A 3,821-nucleotide genomic window follows, 5' to 3' on the forward strand; every position below is an offset into this window, starting at 1 on the left:
TGACCTCACAGAAACGGAATCATCCTTGTTTTAGTCCAAATGAATTATACACAAAATAATTTATAATTATACATTTAGTACAGGTGGAGTCTGATTTTGTTGGCCAGTTAAGAAAGGCCTCCTCCTATATCACTCAAATGAGATTACTTCACTGGGTACTTGTGGAAGCACTCCGCCTGGGGAAAAACACCAGGCCAGCCGAGCGTGCTGGGCACACCTGTAATCCTGAGAAGGGCAACTTGGAGGGCGGCTGCAGCAACTTAACAAGACCCTGTCTTGTTAAATAAAATATTAAATAAAATATTAAAAGGGCTGGAATGTAGCCCGGTGGTAGAGCACTCCTAGGTTTAATCACTAGTACCGCAATAAATAAATAAATATGTAAATAAACCAGAATAAAGAGATTTTGTTGCTAAAAGAGAAGATTCTAGAACTGGTTCTTTTCTTGATTATCACCTGCATTTTGGGGGCATTTCATGCAGTCCCAACATGTTCAGAGATTCCAAACTCCTATCCATCCTCAGGAGACCAAATACACATACACACCTCCACTCTGAAGGGTTTTCCCAGGAGGTGCGAAAATTTCCACCTTTTCTATTCATTTGCCTCCCTCATGCCCCACAAAGCTGTGCTGTTCTCCATTTACAAGGTCAGATTCACCCCCCAGCCCCACCCCAAAGACACCTCTGCCCACCCACAAGGCTTCCACCCTTCATGACCCTCCTCAAAGGCCAGCAAACTCCCAAGCTTGGTTGATCGTGATGGTGGGAGCTGAGCTCGCCCTCCTTGGCAGCCAGTGTCCCTGTGAGACGTTTTGTAAACTCCGGGCTACTTTGATCTTGCCTTGGATTGTATCAGGACCTTGCCTTAACATTGTTCCAGATGACAAACGAAGATAGCCCCTTTACAAAATGCACCTCCCCTTTCACAAAGCAGTGACTCAATAATAACATATCTGACCGCTTAAATGCATTGTATTTAAACACGAATACAGTTTGGGTCGCTGATTTCATTTGTGTTGCCACACCAAAACACACTTATGAGTTTCAAATTGCTTCGACTGGCTTCACGCTTCCTCGCTGTCCCTGGACAGACGCTAAGCAGTTGTGAAATCACCAAAAAGGTGGGGAGGGAGAAGGAGAACGCAAGGGAAGACCGGGCCAGAATAACCCTCATGAGTCACCATTTCCTGGATGATGGAGCTCGTTGCTTGGGGGGATCCGAAGAATGGAAGCCGAATAGCGTTTGGAGACCGAGCCCCCGCCCGGCAGCTGCAGGACCGGAGCCGGGACCCTGGCCCGGCACCGCGTGCTCGAGCGCCCTNCGAGGCTTGCTGCGCGGGCGTGGCCGGGAGCGGCGCCCAGGCCAGCAGCGACCACCAGTCCGCCTAGACGGACCCCCAGGGCTCCGAGGATGCTCCCTCTCGGGGCTGAGGGCCTCCTAGATCCTGAGGGCACCCCGCACGCCGACCTTACAGCGGAGGGCGGGCAGGAGTGGCACGGGCCCCACAGCCAGGGCAGGGGGCCCCCGACCCCCCAGCTACGGAGCGCGCTTGGGTTCTTGGGTTTGCTTTACTCGTTTTCTTAATTGGAGGGAGGGGGCGCACCAGCTCCTTTTGGCGCATTGTGATCCCCAGCAGTCTGGTTTCTGGGTGCCTCCAAAGAGCCCACCTGGAGTCCACTGCCCCACCCAACGCCGCCCTCCCGCGCTGGGGTGATAAGTGGAAAATGGCAAATCCTCTGCCTCCTCCCCCTCCAACCCTCTGGTTTGGGAGGTAATGTTCCACCCGGGTTTCCCTGACACCCGCAGTGGACCTCGGGCCGAGAGGCGGTGGCGGGAGACCGGCACCCCGGGGCGGGGAGGCGGGAACGGGCGAGGCCCGGCGCGGCACCTACCTCGTCCACGGTGAGCGGCATGCAGATCCGGTACTCCTTCAGCAGCATGGTCCTGCCGGCCACGGACCTCCGAGGCGGGAAGCGGGGGGCGCCCCCCCGACCAACAAGGCTGCCGCCCAGGCGCAAGGCAGGGCGCTCCTCGGAACCCGCGGCGAAGCAGCCTTCGCGGTGCGCTCAGCTCCTGGCTTCCTCCTCTCCTCCCGAGAGCATGTCAAGGTTTGGGTCCGGTGTTCGTGGCTCCCCCGCCTCCTTCCTCGCCGAGGTCGGTCCTCCCGGAACGCGGTGTTGCAAAGTCGGGAGTGAGGGAGGGAGACCCGCTGGAAACGCTACGATCGGCAGCCTGGGGCGGTAGGAGCGGCCGCCGGATCAGGACATGCCCGGCAGCGAGCGAGGGAGGGGGAAAAAAGAAATTTCCATAAATTAAAACAAATGCATAAAAGTCACTCTCTCGATCCGCCTTCGAAAGCAGAGCAGACCCTGGCTACCCGCCTCCTCCGACCGGTCTGCCCAGTGCTAATGTCACCAGGAACACATTGCAGCCAGATCCGGAGATGCAGACTTTCCAGACAAAGGCTCGAACGGCTCCTCTCTCCGGGCGGTAAACAAGATTTCCTGCTCTTTTTAGGGCCAGTCCCTGAGTCGTTCCAGGGCTTGGCTGGAGAAAAGGGAAGCAACCGCCGCCGCCACCCCTCGGCTCTGCCGTGCTGGGGCCCCGGGTGCCTCCAACCTCGACTGGCTGTTGCTAGGGGCGGGCGAGAGGAAGCTGGCGCCTTCCGCGCGCGTCCCCTCCCCCGAGTCCCTTGGCTCCCCGAGCGCGGTGCGTGCCCGCGAGTTTGCAGCCACCTCGCTGGGGCCGGAGAGTCCGCGCAGAGCTGCAGTGTGCCTGGGGCCGGGGAGGTGGGTGCGGGAGGAGCGAACGCGACGAGGCTGACATCAGCAGCGGCCGCGGCGGGGAGGGTAGCCCCATCCGGCCAATGGGGAAATGGCAAAGAATGTGGAGGATTTAAACAAAACAGCATGTCTCTCCCGGGCTGCTGCCAGACTGCAGGGCTGCCCCGGAGCCGAGCCCGCCAGGTTCAGGGGAGCATCGGAAAAGGGGGCTTTGAGTCTGTTTTCAAATATATCCTGGGTGCCACAGTGCCCTACCCAGCCACTCTGGGAAGCTTCTGGACCCAAGGTACACAAAGTGTCCCTTGACCTTAGGAAAGTCTGTACAAATACCCACTACTAACTTTTCCACGATAATCCGGTAGGCAAGGCCAATGCTCGAGAGGCGGTGGGATTGAGAACCTTTCCTGGGTTCTTAACTGGTTCCAGAGAAGGAATCCCAGGAAATTAGGAAGTGCGGTAGTGCGAATGAAAAATAAGTATAAATAGAAAAATAGACATGAACCCGACGTCGCCTATACCTCTTCTGTCCCGGCTTTGCAATCTGACTGCAGGCTTTGCTGAGCAGAAAGAATAGGTTTTCGTGTCAGCACTCCTAAGTTCAGAAAGTCACAGTGAAATGTCAATGAAAATGCCTGGAGTGTTGTTATTTCATCCATATTAAACAGATCCTTCATTTTAACCACAAGAAGCACATTCTTTAGTTAGGAAGCAGCAAGTTGCTGCTGAAGTCTGTTTTTCATTTGTCTGGTATTTTGGAGCTTGTTTTTCTGAAAAGTTGCTAGATGAAAAAATGCATCCGTTGCCTGTATGAGAATAACTGTAAGCATCGTCTTTTCTCCAAACAATATTCACACCCTAACGGTCCTACAGCTACTCAAAGAGCTTGGATGGCACTACAGATGGTTTCTCAATAGTATAATATTACAGGCTGGGGATGTGGCTCAAGCGGTAGCGCGCTCGCCTGGCATGCGTGCGGCCCGGGTTCCATCCTCAGCACCACATACAAACAAAGATGTGTGTCCGCCGATAACTAAG

At 55.3% G+C, this 3,821-nt stretch overlaps 1 protein-coding gene across 1 annotated transcript; it reads left to right on the top strand.

The window, feature by feature from the left end:
• The first annotated feature begins 2,198 nt into the window (after nt 1-2,198).
• On the top strand, nt 2,199-3,465 carry LOC107158314. The gene has a single exon (XM_015504777.2). The coding sequence runs from the start codon at nt 2,325-2,327 to the stop codon at nt 3,090-3,092; it is 768 nt and encodes a 255-aa protein (XP_015360263.1). The 5' UTR covers nt 2,199-2,324; the 3' UTR covers nt 3,093-3,465.
• The last annotated feature ends 356 nt before the right edge of the window (nt 3,466-3,821 follow it).

This window comes from Marmota marmota, unplaced genomic scaffold (assembly GCF_001458135.2).
Source record: "Marmota marmota marmota unplaced genomic scaffold, marMar, whole genome shotgun sequence".
NCBI lineage: Eukaryota > Metazoa > Chordata > Mammalia > Rodentia > Sciuridae > Marmota > Marmota marmota.

What these genes read in the sequence shown, in the direction of transcription:
- LOC107158314 (XM_015504777.2), top strand. Translation starts at nt 2,325, where the DNA reads ATGCATAAAAGTCACTCTCTCGATCCGCCTTCGAAAGCAGAGCAGACC.